Source organism: Pristiophorus japonicus, chromosome 14, assembly GCF_044704955.1.
Source record: "Pristiophorus japonicus isolate sPriJap1 chromosome 14, sPriJap1.hap1, whole genome shotgun sequence".
Lineage (NCBI taxonomy): Eukaryota > Metazoa > Chordata > Chondrichthyes > Pristiophoridae > Pristiophorus > Pristiophorus japonicus.
Window position 1 is genome coordinate 86423005 of NC_091990.1, and position 17607 is coordinate 86440611.

The 17607-nt window shown below is 52.7% G+C and overlaps 1 protein-coding gene across 1 annotated transcript in view; it reads left to right on the forward strand.

The window, feature by feature from the left end:
• The window catches only part of LOC139279616 (CD44 antigen-like), a 159269-nt gene that overhangs the window by 57464 nt on the left and 84198 nt on the right, over window positions 1-17607 (forward strand). The window contains exon 5 of the mRNA XM_070898730.1: window positions 502-2130. Coding sequence (XP_070754831.1) covers window positions 502-2130 — 1629 coding nt within the window. The remainder of the gene's footprint in view (window positions 1-501; window positions 2131-17607) is intronic.

Below are 17607 nucleotides of genomic sequence, written 5' to 3' on the forward strand. Positions count from 1 at the left end.
GGCCTCTCTGTTCCTGTGTAACAGGCTCGAGGGGCTGAATGGCCTCTCTGTTCCTGTGTAACAGGCTCGAGGGGCTGACTTGCCTCCTCCTGTTCCTGTGTAACAGGCTTGAGGGGCTGAATGGCCTCCTCCTGTTCCTGTGTAACAGGCTCGAGGGGCTGAATGGCCTCCCTGTTCCTGTGTAACAGGCTCGAGGGGCTGAATGGCCTCCTCCTGTTCCTGTGTAACAGGCTCGAGGGGCTGAATGGCCTCCCTGTTCCTGTGTAACAGGCTCGAGGGGCTGAATGGCCTCCTCCTGTTCCTGTGTAACTGGCTCGAGGGGCTGAATGGCTTCCTCCTGTTCCTGTGTAACTGGCTCGAGGGGCTGAATGGCCTCCTCCTGTTCCTGTGTAACAGGCTCGAGGGGCTGAATGGCCTCCTCCTGCTCCTGTGAGGTGGATGTGGGCAATGTGTTGAGAAATGGAAATTAAATAATGCTTTCATTTTTTTAAACACATTTAGAAGGCCCAATAGTCACCTCAGCAAAGAGCCATGACATTGCTACTCATGCCACGATGGCAGGTGAAAGACATTCATCATCTCTCACACCAGGGCCTGGGAAGCCTTCTCTCCGCAGTTCACCGCAGCCAGACATCCAGTCGACGCCATTGCCCTCAGCGGCTGCTACATTCAGAGAATCAGGACCTCCTGAAGACCAGCCAACTAGACCTGCATCCAGTGAGACTTCAGGCCTCATGACAAAGTCGGGCACATCACCCACAACAAGGCCAGGATACACGGCAAACAGCCGCAGTAAAGCAACATCGGCAAGTTTGCAAAAGAATACCAGTGTGACAGTAGATGGCTCTGGATCTGCTGGTGATATAGAGCTCTACACGCAATCCATTAAAGAAAAGCCATTAAACCCGAAGAGACCAAGCACAAGCAACAAACTCGAGCACAAATCGGCTATAGCTGGGATCACTTTGGGCAGTGTTGCTTACGATTTCCCTTCTGCAACGTTTGCAGGCAATGCCCTTAGAGACAGTATGGCAATGGGCAGTGCCAAGGACCATGTAAACAGATTGGGCACTGAGCCCACCCTGGACAGTTGGTCAATGCTGCAAATAAACACTAAAAGTGAACAAGAGAGCAAGTCTGCTGCAACCTCCTCACAGCCATCTGAACCCACACAACAGCCCACGAAGTTTGAGATAGGTAGAGCTGGGACAGCCTTGATTCGAGCGACAACCAATACAACGAACCTAGCTGAGGAAATTGGCACCAGCACGGGAATGTTGAGTTCAGAACATCTCCTGGACCATCGAGCAGTCGGAACGCCAGGCAGAAAAGAACCACCCTCTCCAACTGACCTAACTGTGGAAAGTGGCAGTGCACCAGATACATTGAGTTCCGATCCTGCCAACGTTCTCCTGGATCTTATAGCGGTCACAGTATTAGATGCCAACGGGATTCCTCCTAATTCACCGTCTCCTGACCTAAGCGGCCTGCTGGTAGAGAGTGGGAGTACCCCTGAAATGCAGAGCTCGGAGCACACGGAAGCTCCCTCAGTCGGTAACACAGTCACGGGTAATAATAGAAAGCTCGCAATCTCCACATCCTCGGACACAGCGGTCCTGTTTGTAGAGAGTGGGAGCACCCCTGAAATATTGAAATCAGAATCATTAACTTCTGTGGTGGATACTTTCCCAGACTTTCCGGTGACGACAGCTGTCGGAATGCCTACCAGCCAACAAACTGCCACAAGTTCAAGAATAGAAAGCGACCTTCCAGTCAGACCAACAGTGCAGAGTGTTGGGGCTGACCAGACCCCCTCTGAAAGACTCTCTGGTTATTTATCTACAGCTTCCATGCCGTCTTCCACCACACCAGACCCACTGACCTCTTTGCATCATTCACCTCAAGTGTCCTCGGTCGTCCTCCCAATAAATGCTGATAACAAGCAGGAAACAAAACCCACCACTGCTTCCTCCAACCAGACCACAGTTCAATCCAAGTTGACCACTCCTGGACGGGCAGATCCCACAAGAATCGACTCCACTCCCGGCTCCGGACCAACTGCTACAACTCTTACGGCAACCAATCGGGTCACTCAAATGTCATCATTCACAGTAGGCACACAACAGAAAGGTACGTTTGACTTACAGTACAGCAAAACCGTGCATCTATCTTTGCGCCTGTTTTGTATGTTGCCCTGTGCAGTCTGTCCATCATTGTCTCCAGCTACTGTTGCTGCTCTGATTGATATCTTGGCGCTTCCATTGACACGGTCTCTGTCGAGTTACAGGCTGGAGTTTGGGTATTCTGCCGCCCTTGTTAGCGCCCCGGAGAGGCGGCAATGGGGGCGGGAATGATTTTCGGCTCAGGAGGCCAGCTTGCAGCAACCCGCCAGGAAATGAGTTACGGGTTTTGCTGGGACGCTGAGCAGCACCTCCCGGGAACGCCGAGCCGGTGTGGGACGCCACCGCTTCCGACTGCGCTTCAGTTTTGAATTGGCGCGATTTATTCTAATGTGGGGTGGTCAAGTTATTGGGGATGTATTTGGTGGGTTTTGTGTCGATCGTTTTTTGAATAAACAAGCCTGTCTTAGGGCGCCCTGACACTGGCATCTCAGCTCGGGCTTCTCAGTTGCTCAGTCGGCCTAGTGCCCTAAAACAGATGTGTAACGCCTCCCTTAGCGCTCCGCCCCACACGCAGGGCCCAGCCGAGGAACTTTGTGGCTGAGGATACAAACCATTTCGCGGCACAAACGTTACCGCTCCACCGCCATTACTGCCCCGAAATGACCAGAATTGAAAATCCAGCCCCTCCCCTCCCCATCGTCCTTAAACAGTTCAGCATCCCGCGTGTTACAATCCTGAGCTCAGCATCTCTCACTAAGCAAAGGCACGTATTTAATTCATCTTTTAATTACTTCGTCCAGACACTGACCATTGCTGCATTCCCTCCCAGGACAATACGTTTTTCCTGACACTCTCCTCTCTCCCTCCCTCTTGTGTTAATATTGACCTGCTCATAAGAACATAAGAAATAGGAACTGGAGTAGGCCATTTGGCCCCTCGAGCCTGCTCCACCATTCAATAAAATCATGGCTGATGTGATCATGGACTCAGCTCCACTTCACTGCCCGCTCCCCATAATCCTTTACTCCCTTATCGCTCTCCCTCCCCCTCTCCCTCTCTCGTTAATACTGACACACCCCCGCACCCCCCCCCTCCCTCCCTCTCGATCTTCCAGTCAGACCAACGGTGCAGAGTGTTGGGGCTGACCAGACCCCCTCTGAAAGACTCTCTGGTTATTTATTTACTGCTTCCATGCTGTCTTCCACCACACCAGACCCACTGACCTCTTCTTTGCATCATTCACCTCAAGTGTCCTCGGTCGTCCTCCCAATAAATGCCGATAACAAGCAGGAGACAAAACCCACCGCTGCTTCCTCCAACCAGACCACAGTTCAATCCAAGTTGACCACTCCTGGATGGGCAGATCCCACAAGAATTGACTCGACGCCCGGCTCCGGACCAACTGCTACAACTCTTACGGCAACCAATCGGGTCACTCAAATGTCATCATTCACAGTAGGCACACAACAGAAAGGTACGTTTGACTTACAGTATAGCAAAACCTTGTGACTGTCTTTGCATCTGTTTTGTATGTTGCCCTGTGCAGTCATTGAAAGTTGGCATGTAGGTACAGCAGGCGGTGAAGAAGGCAAATGGTATGTTGGCCTTCATAGCTAGGGGTTTTGAGTACAGGAGCAGGTAGGTCTTGCTGCAGTTGTACAGGGCCTTGGTGAGGCCTCACTTGGAATATCAGATTCGTACTCTGAGGAAGGACATTCTTGCTATTGAGGGACTGCAGCGAAGGTTCACCAGACTTATTCCCGGGATGGCAGGGCTGACATATGAGGAGAGACTGGATCGACTGTATTCACTGGTGTTTAGAAGGATGAGAGGGGAACTCATAGAAACATATAAAATTCTGACGGGACTGAACAGGTTAGATGCAGGAAGATTGTTCCCGATGTTGGGGAGGTCCAGAACGAGGGGACATAGTCTAAGGATAAGGGGTAGGCCATTTAGGACTGAGGTGAGGAGAAACTTCTTCACTCAGTGAGTTGTTAACCTGTGGAATTCTCTACCGCAGAGATTTGTTGATACCAGTTCGTTGGATATATTCAAGAGGGAGTTAGATGTGGCCCTTACAGCTAAAGGGATCAAGGGGTCGGGAGAGAAAGCAGGAAAGGGGTACTGAGGTGAATGATCAGCCATTATCTTATTGAATGGTGGTGCAGGCTCGAAGGGCTGAATGGCCTACTCCTGCAACTATTTTCTATGTTTCTATGTCTGTCCATTATTGACCTCCAGCTACTGTTGCTGCTCTGATTGATATCTTGGCGCTTCCATTGACACGGTCTCTGTCGAGTTATAGGCTGGAGTTTGGGTCTTCTGCCGCCCTTGTTAGCGCCCCGGAGAGGCAGCAATGGGGGCCGGAATGATTTCCGGCTCAGGAGGCCAGCTTGCAGCGACCCACCGGGAAATAAGTTGTGGGTTTTGCGGGGACGCTGAGCAGCACCTCCCGGGATCGCCGAGCCGGTGTGGGACGCCACCACTTCCGACTGCGCTTCAGTTTTGAATTGGCGTGATTTATCTTAATGTGGGGTGGTCAAGGTATTCGGGATGTATTTGGTGGGTTTTGTGCCGATTGTTTTTTCTACAAGCAAGCCTGTCTTAGGGCGCCCTGACGCTGGCTACTCAGCTCGGGCTTCTCAGTTGCTCAGCCTGCCTAGTGCCCTAAAACAGGTGTGTAACGCCTCCCTTAGCGCTCCGTCCCACACGCAGGGCCCAGCCGAGGACACAAGCCATTTCGAGGCACAAACTTCACCGCTCCACCGCCATTACCGCCCTGAAATGAACAGAACTGAAAATCCAGCCCCTCCCCTCCCCCCCGTCTTTAAACAGTTAAACATCCCATGTGTTATAACCAGAGCTCAGCATCTTTCACTGTGCAACGGCACGTATTTAATTAAGCTTTTAATTACTTCATCCAGACACTGACCATTGCTGCATTCCCTCGCAGGACAATACGTTTTTTCTGACACTCTCTTCCCCCCCTCTCCCTACCTCTCGCGTTAATAGTGACATTCTCATAAGAACATAAGAAATAGGAGCAGGAGTAGGCCATTTGGCCCCTCGAGCCTGCTCTGCCATTCAATAAAATCATGGACTCAGCTCCACATCCCTGCCTGTTCCCCATAATCCTTTACTTCCATATCGCTCTCCCTCCCCCTCTCCCTCTCGCGTTAATACTGGCACTCCCCTCCCCCGCTCCCTCCCTCTCACGTTAATACTGACACTCCCCTCCCCCCCTCCCTGCCTCACGCGTTAATACTGACACTCCCCTCCCCCCCTCCCTGCCTCACGCGTTAATACTGACACTCCCCCAACCCCCCCCCCCACTCCCTCCCTCTCGATCTTCCAGTCAGATTAACGGTGCAGAGTGTTGAGGCTGACCAGACTCCCTCTGAAAGACTCTCTGGTTATTTATCTACTGCTTCCATGCCGTCTTCCACCACACCAGACCCACTGACCTCTTCTTTGCATCATTCACCTCAAGTGTCCTTGGTCGTCCTCCCAATAAATGCCGATAACAAGCAGGAGACAAAACCCACCGCTGCTTCCTCCAACCAGACCACATTTCAATCCAAGTTGACCACTCCTGGATGGGCAGATCCCACAAGAATCGACTCCACTCCCGGCTCCGGACCGACTGCTACAACTCTTACGGCAACCAATCGGGTCACTCAAATGTCATCATTCACAGTAGGCACACAACAGAAAGGTACGTTTGACTTACAGTATAGCAAAACCTTGTGACTCTCTTTGCTCCTGTTTTGTATGTTGCCCTGTGCAGTCTGTCCATCATTGTCTCCAGCTACTGTTGCTGTTCTGATTGATATCTTGGCGCTTCCATTAACACGGTCTCTGTCGAGTTATTTGCTGGAGTTTGGGTCTTCTGCCGCCCTTGTTAGCGCCCTGGAGAGGCAGCAATGGTGCAGGAATGATTTCTGGCTCGGGCGGCCAGCTTGCAGCGACCCGCCGGGAAATGAGTTACGGGTTTTGCGGGGACGCTGAGCAGCACCTCCCAGGAATGCCGAGCTGGTGTGGGACGCCACCGCTTCCGACTGCGCTTCGGCTTCTCAGTTGTTCAGCCGGCCTAGCGGTGTGTAATGCCTCCCTTAGCGCTCCGCCCCACACTCAGGGCCCAGCCGAGGAACTTTGTGGCTGAGGACGCAAACCATTTTGCGGCACAAACTTTACAGCTCCACCACCATTACCGCCCCGAAATTACCACAACTGAAAATCCAGCGCCCCCCCTGCCCCCGTCCTTAAACAAGCAAGCCTGTCTTAGGGCGCCCCGATGCTGGCTACTCAGCTCGGGCTTCTCAGTTGCTCAGCCTGCCTAGTGCCCTAAAACAGGTGTGTAACGCCTCCCTTAGCGCTCCGTCCCACACGCAGGGCCCAGCCGAGGAACTTTGTGGCTGAGGACGCAAACCATCCCGCATGTTACAATTACATCTCTCACCATGCAATGGCACATATTTAATTAAGCTTTTAATTACTTCATCCAGACACTGCCATTGTTGCAATCCCTCCCAGGGTGGATGGGGAGTCTGGTTTGCTGCATGTTCCTTCCGCTGCCTGCGCTTGCTTTCCGCATGCTCTTGGCGATGAGACTCGAGGAGCTCAGCGCCCTCCCGGATGCTCTTCCACCACTTGGGGCGATCTTGGGCCAGGGACTCACAGGTGTCGGTGTTACATTTTATCAATGAGGCTTTGAGGGTATCCTTGAACTGTTTCCTTTGCCATTTGGGACTCGCTTACGTGTAGGAGTTCCGAATAGAGCGCTTGCTTTGGGAATCTTGTGTCAGGCATGTGGACTATGTGGCCATCGTAACGGAGCTGGTCGAGTGTGGTCAGTGCTTCAACGCTGGGGATGTTGGCCTGATCGAGAACACTGACCTAGGGCGACATTCAGGCCTCCCCCCGGCCGCTGGCCCCACTCAACGGCAGAGTCTCTGCCGAGCACATGGTGTGCACGATGGCTGTGGTCACTCTGACCTCTGACCTCTCCTCCTTCCACAAAATGGACCTCTCACCATCCAAACGTCTGCCCTCAGCCAGGCCTCGGTTTTCTCACCACCTCACCCAGGACAATACATTCTTCCTGGCACTCCCCTCCCTCCCTCCCTCCGTCCCTCCCTCTCGATCTTCCAGTCAGATTAACGGTGCAGAGTGTTGAGGCTGACCAGACCCCCTCTGAAAGGCGTTCTGGTTATTTATCTACTGCTTCCATGCCGTCTTCCACCACACCAGACCCACTGACCTCTTCTTTGCATCATTCACCTCAAGTGTCCTCGGTCGTCCTCCCAATAAATGCCGATAACAAGCAGGAGACAAAACCCACCACTGCTTCCTCCAACCAGACCACAGTTCAATCCAAGTTGACCACTCCTGGACGGGCAGATCCCACAAGAATCAACTCCACTCCCGGCTCCGGACCGACTGCTACAACTCTTACGGCAACCAATCGGGTCACTCAAATGTCATCATTCACAGTAGGCACACAACAGAAAGGTACGTTTGACTTACAGTACAGCAAAACCTTGTAACTGTCCTTGCGCCTGTTTTGTATGTTGCCCTGTGCAGTCTGTCCATCATTGTCGCCAGCTACTGTTGCTGCTCTGATTGATATCTTGGCGCTTCCATTGACACGGTCTCTGTCGAGTTACAGGCTGGAGTTTGGGTATTCTGCCGCCCTTGTTAGCGCCCCGGAGAGGCGGCAATGGGGGCAGGAATGATTTTCGGCTCAGGAGGCCAGCTTGCAGCAACCCGCCGGGAAATGAGTTGTGGGTTTTGCTGGGATGCTGAGCAACACCTCCCGGGAACGCTGAGCCGGTGTGGGACGCCACCACTTCGGACTGCGCTTCGGTTTTGAATTGGCGCGATTTATTCTAATGTGGGGTGGTCAAGGTATTGGGGATGTATTTGGTGGGTTTTGTGCCGATTGTTTTTTCTACAAGCAAGCCTGTCTTAGGGCGCCCCGATGCTGGCTACTCAGCTCGGGCTTCTCAGTTGCTCAGCCTGCCTAGTGCCCTAAAACAGGTGTGTAACGCCTCCCTTAGCGCTCCGTCCCACACGCAGGGCCCAGCCGAGGAACTTTGTGGCTGAGGACGCAAACCATTTCGCAATGCAAACTTCACCGCTCCACCGCCATTACCGCCCCAAAATGACCAGAACTGAAAATCCAGCCCCTCCCCTCCCCCCTGTCCTTAAACAGTTCAGCATCCCACGTGTTACAATCCTGAGCTCAGCATCTCTCACTATGCAACGGCACGTATTTAATTAATCTTTTAATTGCTTCATCCAGACACTGACCATTGCTGCATTCCCTCCCTGGACAATCATCATCATCAGAGGCAGTCCCTCGAAATCGAGGAAGACTTGCTTCCACTCTAAAAGTGAGTTCTCAGGTGACTGAACAGTCCAATGTAGGAATTACAGTCTCTGTCACAGGTTGGCCAGACAGTGGTTGAAGGAAAGGGTGGGTGGGGGTGTCTGGTTTGCCGCACGCTCCTTCCGCTGCCTGCGTTTGTTTTCTGCATGGTTTTGGCGACTCGACTCGAGGTGCTCAGCGCCCTCCCGGATGCTCTTCCTCCACTTCGGGCGGTCTTTGGCCAGGGACTCCCAGATGTCGGTGGAGATGTTGCATTTTACCAAGGAGGCTTTGAGGGTGTCCTTGAAACGTTTCCTTTGCCCACCTGGGGCTCGCTTGCTATGTAGGAATTCCGAGTAGAGCGCTTGCTTTGGGAGTCTTGTGTCAGGCATGTGGACTATGTGGCCATCGCAATGGAGCTGGTTGAGTGTGGTCAGTGCTTGTATGCTGGGGATGTTGGCCTGATCGAGAATACTGACCCTCGGGCGACGTTCGGGTCTTCCTCCCACCGGTGACATTCAGGCCTCCCCCCGGCCGCTGGCCCCACTCAACGGCAGAGTCTCTGCCGAGCACGTGGTGTGCACGATGGCTGTGACCTCTGACCTCTCCTCCTTCCACAAAATGGACCTCTCACCATCCCAATGCCTGCCCTCAGCCAGGTCTCAGTTTTCTCACCACCTCACCCAGGACAATACATTCTTCCTGGCACTCCCCTCCCTCCCTCCCTCCGTCCCTCCCTCCCTCCGTCTCGGTTAATACTGACACTCCCCTTCCTCCCTCCTCTCGATCTTCCAGTCAGATTAACGGTGCAGAGTGTTGGGGCTGACCAGACCCCCTCTGAAAGACTCTCTGGTTATTTATCTACTGCTTCCATGCCGTCTTCCACCACACCAGACCCACTGACCTCTTCTTTGCATCATTCACCTCAAGTGTCCTCGGTCGTCCTCCCAATAAATGCCGATAACAAGCAGGAGACAAAACCCACCGCTGCTTCCTCCAACCAGACCACAGTTCAATCCAAGTTGACCACTCCTGGACGGGCAGATCCCACAAGAATCAACTTCACTCCCGGCTCCGGACTGACTGCTACAACTCTCACGGCAACCAATCGGGTCACTCAAATGTCATCATTCACAGTAGGCACACAACAGAAAGGTACGTTTGACTTACAGTATAGCAAAACCGTGCGTCTGTTTTGTATGTTGCCATTGAAAGTGGGCACGCAGGTACAGCAGGCGGCGAAGAAGGCAAATGATATGTTGGCCTTCATAGCTAGGGGTTTTGAATATAGGAGCAGGGAGGTATTACTGCAGTTGTACAGGGCCTTGGTGAGGCCTCACCTGGAATATTGTGTCCAGTTTTGGTCTCCTTATCTGAGGAAGGACATTCTTGCTATTGAGGGAGTGGAGCGAAGGTTCACCAGACTGATTCCCGAGATGGCTGGACTGACATATGAGGAGAGACTGGATCGACTGGGCCTGTATTCACTGGAGTTTAGAAGGATGAGAGGGGATCTTATAGAAACATATAAAATTCTGACGGGACTGGACATGTTAGATGCAGGAAGAATGTTCCCGATGTTGGGGAAGTCCAGAACCAGGGGACATAGTCGAAGGATAAGGGTTAAGCCATTTCGGACTGAGATGAGGAGAAACTTCTTCACTCAGTGAGTTGTTAACCTGTGGAATTCTTTACCGCAGAGATTTGTTGATACCAGTTCGTTGGATATATTCAAGAGAGAGTTAGATATGGCCCTTACGGCTAAAGGGATCAAGGGGTCGGGAGAGAAAGCAGGAAAGGGGTACTGAGGTGAATGTTCAGCCATGATCTTATTGAATGGTGGTGCAGGCTCGAAGGACCGAATGGCCTACTCCTGCACCTGTTTGCTATGTTTCTATGTCTGTCCATCAATGTCCTCCAGCTACTGTTGCTGCTCTGATTGATATCTTGGTGCTTCCATTAACACGGTCTCTCTCGAGTTATTTGCTGGAGTTTGGGTCTTCTGCCGCCCTTGTTAGCGCCCTGGAGAGGCAGCAATGGTGCAGGAATGATTTCTGGCTCGGGCGGCCAGCTTGCAGCGACCCGCCGGGAAATGAGTTACGGGTTTTGCGGGGACGCTGAGCAGCACCTCCCAGGAATGCCGAGCCGGTGTGGGACGCCACCGCTTCCGACTGCGCTTCGGCTTCTCAGTTGCTCAGCCGGCCTAGCGGTGTGTAATGCCTCCCTTAGCGCTCCGCCCCACACTCAGGGCCCAGCCGAGGAACTTTGTGGCTGAGGACGCAAACCATTTTGCGGCACAAACTTTACAGCTCCACCGCCATTACCGCCCCGAAATTACCACAACTGAAAATCCAGCGCCCCCCTGCCCCCATCCTTAAACAGTTAAACATCCCGCATGTTACAATTACATCTCTCACCATGCAATGGCACATATTTAATTAAGCTTTTAATTACTTCATCCAGACACTGACCATTGTTGCAATCCCTCCCAGGACAATCATCATCATCAGAGGCAGTCCCTCGAAATCGAGGAAGACTTGCTTCTACTCTAAAAGTGAGTTCTCAGGTGATTGTACAGTCAAATACGAGAATTATAGGGCCCAAGTTTCCACACGATAAAAAACGGGCACCCCTCCGAGCTGGGCACCCATTTCTCGCGCCTAAAACGGCGCCGGAAAAAAAACTCGCGATTCTGGAGCGTTCTGCAGCTCCTTGTCTGCCTGGCGCAGCGCCCAGGGGGGCGGAGCCTACACTCGCGCCGATTTTGTAAGTGGGAGGGGGCGGGTACTATTTAAATTAGTTTTTTTCCTGCCGGCAACCCTGCGCGTGCGCGTTGGAGCGTTCGCGTACGCGCAGTGTGAAGGAAACATTGGCACTCGGCCATTTTTGTAGTTCTTTGTAGCTGTTTAATTTTTGAACATTTTTCAATAAAAGCACATTGCCATCAGCACTGAGGCTTCCTGCAGCAGTGAGAAGGCTGCAGGAAGCCTCAGAAAGTTGAGGCAGCCGTTTCCCGACGACCTCCCCCTTTTGCCGTTGGGAAATGGCTCCTCAATTTCTAAGGCTTCCTGCAGCCTTCTGTCTCCTTCCCTCCCTTCCTCCCCCCCCCCGGCTGCGTTCGGTCGGTCGGTCGGTTGGGTCCCTCCCGCCCGCTCGCTCGCTCGCCGTCTGGAACGGCTCCCCCCCCCCTGCGTTCGGTCGGTTGGGTCCCTCCCGCCCGCTCGCTCGCTCGCCGTCTGGAACGGCTCCCCCCCCCTGCGTTCGGTCGGTCAGTCGGTTCCCTCCCTCCCTCCCGCCCGCCGTCTGGAACGGCTTCCTTCACCCCCCCCCTGCGTTCGGTCGCTCGCTCGCCGTCTGGAACGGCTCCCCCCCCTGCGTTCGGTCGGTTGGGTCCCTCCCCGCCGTCTGGAACGGCTTCCCTGCGTTCGGTCGGTTGGGTCCCTCCCCGCCGTCTGGAACGGCTTCCCTGCGTTCGGTCGGTCAGTCGGTTCCCTCCCTCCCTCCCGCCCGCCGTCTGGAACGGCTTCCCTGCGTTCGGTCGGTCAGTCGGTTCCCTCCCTCCCTCCCTCCCTCCCGCCCGCCATCTGGAACGGCTTCCTTCCCCCCCACCCGTCCCCTGCGTTCGGTCGGTCGGTCGGTTCCCTCCCGCGTTCGGTCGGTTCCTCCCCTCCCCCCCACCTCGTGCTGGACGCCTAATTTGTAACGTGCGCCTGATTTTTTAATGTGTAGAACAGTTTTTTTCAGTTCTACAAAAATCTTCACTTGCTTCATTCTAAGTTAGTTTGGAGTACATTTTCACTGTGGAAACTTTCAAATCAGGCGTCAGTGACCGGACACGCCCCCCTTTTGAAGAAAGAATTCTGTTCCAAAGTGGAACTGTTCTACCTGACTAGAACTGCAGAAAAAAAAATGTGGAGAATTGCGATTTCTAAGATAGTCCGTTCTCCACCAGTTGCTCCTAAAAATCAGGCGCAAATCATGTGGAAACTTGGGCCCATAGTCTCTGTCACAGGTGGGACAGACAATGATTGAAGGAAAGGGTGGGTGGAGAGTCTGGTTTGCCGCACGCTCCTTCCGCTGTCTGCGCTTGCTTTCTGCATGCTCTTGGCGACGAGACTCGAGGTGCTCAGTGCTCTCCCGGATGCTCTTCCTCCACTTAGGGCGATTTTTGGCCAGGGACTCCCAGGTGTCGGTGGAGATGTTAAACTTTATCAAGGAGGCTTTGAGGGGATACTTGAAATGTTTCCTCTGCCATTTGGGGCTCGCTTGCGTTTGGAGTTCCGAGTAGAGCGCTTGCTTTGGGAGTCTTGTGTCAGGCATGTGGACTATGTGACCATTGCAACGGAGCTGGTCGAGTGTGGTCAGTGCTTCGATGCTGGGGATGTTGGCCTGATCGAAAACACTGACCCTCAAGCGACATTCGAGCCTTACTCCCACTGGTGACATTAGGCCTCTCCCCACTCAACGACAGAGTCTCTGCTGAGCACGTGGTGTGCACGATGGCTGTGGTCACTCTGACCTCTGACCTCTCCTTCTTCCACAAAATGGACCTCTCGCCATCCCAATGCCAGCCCTCAGCCAGGCCTCGGTTTTCTCACCACCTCACCCAGGACAATACATTCTTCCTGGTACTCCCCTCCCTCCCTCTCTGTTAATACTGACACTCCCCTCCCTCCCTCCCTCTCGATCTTCCAGTCAGACCAACGGTGCAGAATGTTGGGGCTGACCAGACTCCCTCTGAAAGACTCTCTGGTTATTTATCTACTGCTTCCATGCCGTCTTCCACCACACCAGACCCACTGACCTCTTCTTTGCATCATTCAGCTCAAGTGTCCTTGGTCGTCCTCCCAATAAATGCCGACAACAAGCAGGAGACAAAACCCACCACTGCTTCCTCCAACCAGACCACAGTTCAATCCAAGTTGACCACTCCTGGACGGGTAGATCCCATAAGAATCGACTCCACTCCCGGCTCCGGACCGACTGCTACAACTCTTATGGCAACCAATCGGGTCACTCAAATGTCATCATTCACAGTAGGCACACAACAGAAAGGTACGTTTGACTTACGCCAGACCAATTGAACAAATACTTTGGTTCTGTCTTCACGAAGGAAGACACAAATAACCTTCTGGAAATACTAGGTGACCGAGGGTCTAGCAAGAAGGAGGAACTGAAGAAAATCCTTATTAGTCAGGAAATTGTGCTAGGGAAATTGATGGGGTTGAAGGCCGATAAATCCCCAGAGCATGATCGTCTGCATCCCAGAGTACTTAAGGAAGTGGCCCTAGAAATAGTGGTGATCATTTTCCAACAGTCGATCGACACTGGATTAGTTTCTATGGATTGGAGGGTAGCTAATGTTACCCCACTTTTTTAAAAAGGAGGGAGAGAGAAAACATGGAATTATAGACCAGTTAGCCTGACAACAGTAGTGGGGAAAATGTTGAAATGAATTATTAAAGATGTAATAGCAACGCATTTGGAAAGCAGTGACAGGATCGGTCCAAGTCAGCATGGATTTTTGAAAGGGAAATCACGTTTGACAAATCTTCTAGAATTTTTTGAGGATGTAACGAGCAGAGTGGACAAGGGAGAACCAGTGGGTGTGGTGTATTTGGACTTTCAAAAGGCTTTTGACGAGGTCTCACAGAAGAGATTAGTGTGCAAAATTAAAGCACATGATATTGGGAGTATTGACGTGGATAGAGAACTGGTTGGCAGACAGGAAGCCAAGAGTAGGAATAAACGGGTCCTTTTCCGAATGGCAGGCAGTGACGAGTGGGGTATCACAAGGTTCAGCTATTTACAATATACATTAATGATTTAGACGAAGGAATTGAATGTAATATCTCCAAGTTTGCAGATGACACTAAGGTGGGTGGCAGTATGAGCTGTGAGGAGGATGCTAAGAGGCTGCAGGGTGACTTGGACAGGTTAGGTGAGTGGGCAAATGCATGGCAGATGCAGTATAATGTAGATAAATGTGAGATTATCCACTTTGGTGGCAAAAGCAGGAAGGAATATTATCTGAATGGTGACAGATTAGGAAAGGGGGAAGTGTAATGAGACCTGGGTGTCATGGTACATCAATCATTGAAAGTTGGCATGCAGGCATACCAGGTGGTGAAGAAGGCAAATGGCATGTTGGCCTTCATAGCGAGAGGATTTGAGCACAGGAACAGGGAGGTCTAACTGCAGTTGTATAGGGCCTTGGTGAGGCCACACCTTGAATATTGTGTACAATTTTGGTCTCCTCATCTGAGGAAGGACATTCTTGCTATTGAGGGAGTGCAGCAAAGGTTCACCAGACTGATTCCCGGGATGGCAGGACTGACATGTGAAGAAAGACTGGATCGACTAGGCTTATATTCACTGGCAGTTAGAAGAATGAGAGGGGATCTCATACAAACATATAAAATTCTAACGGGATTGGACAGGTTAGATGCAGGAAGAATGTTCCCGATGTTGGGGAAGTCCAAACCAGTGGTCACAGTCTAAGGATAAGGGGTATTTAAGCCATTTAGGACCGAGATGAGGAGAAACTTCTTCACTCAGAATTGTGAACCTGTGGAATTCTCTACCACAGAAAGTTGTTGAGGCCAGTTCGTTAGATATATTCAAAAGGAGTTAGATGTGACCCTTACGGCTAAAGAGATCATGGGGTATGGAAAGAAAGCAGGAAAGGGTTACTGAGGTGAATGATCAGCCATGATCTTATTGAATGGTGGTGCAGGCTCGAAGGGACAAATGGCCTACTCCTGCACCTACTTTCTATGTTTCTGTTTCTTACAGTATAGCAAAACCGTGCATCTATCTTTGATTCTGTTTTGTATGTTGCCCTGTGCAGTCTGTCCATCATTGTCTCCAGCTACTGTTGCTGTTCTGATTGATATCTTGCCACTTCCATTGACACGGTCTCTGTCGAGTTATAGGCTGGAGTTTGGGTCTTCTGCCGCTCTTGTTAGCGCCCCGGAGAGGCAGCAATGGGGGCAGGAATGATTTCCGGCTCGGGAGGCCAGCTTGCAGCAACCCGCCGGGAAATGAGTTGCGGGTTTTGCTGGGACGCTGAGCAGCACCTCCCGGGATCGCCGAGCCGGTGTGGGACGCCACCGCTTCCGACTGCGCTTCGGTTTTGAATTGGCGCGATTTATCCTAATGTGGGGTGGTCAAGGTATTGGGGATGTATTTGGTGGGTTTTGTGCCGATTGTTTTTTCTACAAGCAAGCCTGTCTTAGGGCGCCCCGATGCTGGCTACTCAGCTCGGGCTTCTCAGTTGCTCAGTCGGCCTAGTGCCCTAAACAGGTGTAGCGCTCCGCCCCACACGCAGGGCCCAGCCGAGGAACTTTGTGGCTGAGGACGCAAACCATTTCGCCGCACAAACTTCACTGCTGCACCGCCATTACCGCCCCGAAATTAACAGAACTGAAAATCCAGCCCCTTCACCACCCGCCCCCCGTCCTTGTACAGTTCAGCATCCCATGTGTTACAATCCTGAGCTCAGCATCTCTCACTATGCAACGGCACGTATTTAATTAATCTTTTAATTACTTCATCCAGACACTGACCATTGCTGCATTCCCTCCCAGGACAATACGTTTTGCCTGACACTCTCTCCTCCCTCCCTCCCTCTCGGTAAATATTGCCACTCTCCTCGCTCCCTCCCTCTCGCGGTAATACTGACACTCTCCTCCCCCCTCCCTCTCAGTTAATACTGACACACTCCTCCCCCCCTCCCTCTCCCATTAATACTGACACACTCCTCCCCCCTCCCTCTCGGTTAATACTGACACACTCCTCCCCCCTCCCTCTCGGTTAATACTGACACACTCCTCCCCCCCCCCTCCCTCTCCCATTAATACTGACACACTCCTCCCCCCTCCCTCTCGGTTAATACTGACACACTCCTCCCCCCCCCCTCCCTCTCCCATTAATACTGACACACTCCTCCCCCCTCCCTCTCCCATCAATACTGACACTCTCCTCCCCCCTCCCTCTCGGTTAATACTGACACACTCCTCCCCCCTCCCTCTCGGTTAATACTGACACACTCCTCCCCGCCCCCCTCACTAATACTGACACACTCCTCCCCCCCCTCCCTCTCCCATTAATACTGACACACTCCTCCCCCCCTCCCTCTCCCATTAATACTGACACACTCCTCCCCCCTCCCTCTCGGTTAATACTGACACACTCCTCCCCCCTCCCTCTCGGTTAATACTGACACACTCCTCCCCCCCCCCTCCCTCTCCCATTAATACTGACACACTCCTCCCCCCTCCCTCTCGGTTAATACTGACACACTCCTCCCCCCCCCCTCCCTCTCCCATTAATACTGACACACTCCTCCCCCCTCCCTCTCCCATCAATACTGACACTCTCCTCCCCCCTCCCTCTCGGTTAATACTGACACACTCCTCCCCCCTCCCTCTCGGTTAATACTGACACACTCCTCCCCGCCCCCCTCACTAATACTGACACACTCCTCCCCCCCCTCCCTCTCCCATTAATACTGACACACTCCTCCCCCCCTCCCTCTCCCATTAATACTGACACACTCCTCCCCCCCCCCCCCCCATTAATACTGACACACTCCTCCCCCCTCCCTCTCCCATCAATACTGACACTCTCCTCCCCCCTCCCTCTCGGTTAATACTGACACACTCCTCCCCCCTCCCTCTCAGTTAATACTGACACACTCCTCCCCGCCCCCCTCACTAATACTGACACACTCCTCCCCCCCCTCCCTCTCCCATTAATACTGACACACTCCTCCCCCCCTCCCTCTCCCATTAATACTGACACACTCCTCCCCCCCCTCCCTCTCCCATTAATACTGACACACTCCTCCCCCCTCCCTCTCCCATCAATACTGACACTCTCCTCCCCCCTCCCTCTCGGTTAATACTGACACACTCCTCCCCCCTCCCTCTCGGTTAATACTGACACACTCCTCCCCCCCCTCACTAATACTGACACACTCCTCACCCCCTCCCTCTCCCATTAATACTGACACACTCCTCCCCCCCTCCCTCTCCCATTAATACTGACACACTCCTCCCCCCTCCCTCTCCCATTAATACTGACACACTGCTCCCTCCCTCCGTCTTT